General features: G+C 60.5%; 1 protein-coding gene across 1 annotated transcript in view; it reads right to left on the reverse strand.

Moving 5' to 3' along the window:
* The window catches only part of HTT (huntingtin), a 105,532-nt gene that overhangs the window by 89,383 nt on the left and 15,347 nt on the right, over window positions 1–802 (reverse strand). The window contains exon 9 of the mRNA XM_015561565.1: window positions 745–796. Within this exon, the coding sequence (XP_015417051.1) occupies window positions 745–796 (52 nt within the window). The remainder of the gene's footprint in view (window positions 1–744; window positions 797–802) is intronic.

The following is an 802-nucleotide window of genomic DNA, read 5'->3' on the forward strand; positions in this document are numbered from 1 at the left end:
TTAGAACCATCAGAAATCTCAGATTCTCTGGTCAACTAATAAGCAAGTATAAATTTTCGTTAGGAACCACCATTAGAAATGAGTATTTTGGCGATTATTTGTAAGGCGCGCATTCCGTAGAGAAAAGGTTCTCCAGTACAAGGACAGGGAACGGGCACATGACCATCCTCTGCTCCCGGCACACGCATGCACACGCACACGCAATGCACTACATGGACCGCACACCACAAGGCGAGGAGAGGCCGGGAGAGAGGGAAGCCCCCAGGTGCGACCCAAGGCTCCCGTCTACCCCAGCTCCTAGGGGCGTCTCCATGTCAGGCAGGGCCACTGCTGCAGGAACACCAGGGGGCAGGGGCAGGGGCAGCAGCACCGGGTGGCTCAGGGCCCCCAGAGCAAGCACAGTGGGAGCAAGCAGAGACGGGCCGGCGAGGAGAGCTTTCCTAAAGTCGGTGAGGACAGAAACAGAGACCCAGGGGGCGGCAGGAACAAAGCCCTGGAGACCCAAGACCCATCTCCGGCAAAGTGACAGGTGACAGGCCCTGGAAACCTCTCCGCGCCAGGTTCACTCTAAGACAGACGAGACGCCACCTGGAGGCAGCCACGCAGACAGAGCGACCCCATCTTGCCCCTCCCCTTCCCACACATCAGCTCCCTGTGCAGAGGGCACCCACCTCGTTGAAAGTCTGGTGAGGAGCTGAGGCATCGCTGCCCTGGCCCAGACTCAACAGTGGGGCGAGCACTCACCTATCAGCTCCACGATGCTCCCGCTGCGGCTGCGGCTGCCGGGCTCCTGGCGGGGCGC

Source organism: Myotis davidii, unplaced genomic scaffold (genome assembly GCF_000327345.1).
Source record: "Myotis davidii unplaced genomic scaffold, ASM32734v1 scaffold937, whole genome shotgun sequence".
Taxonomy (NCBI): domain Eukaryota; kingdom Metazoa; phylum Chordata; class Mammalia; order Chiroptera; family Vespertilionidae; genus Myotis; species Myotis davidii.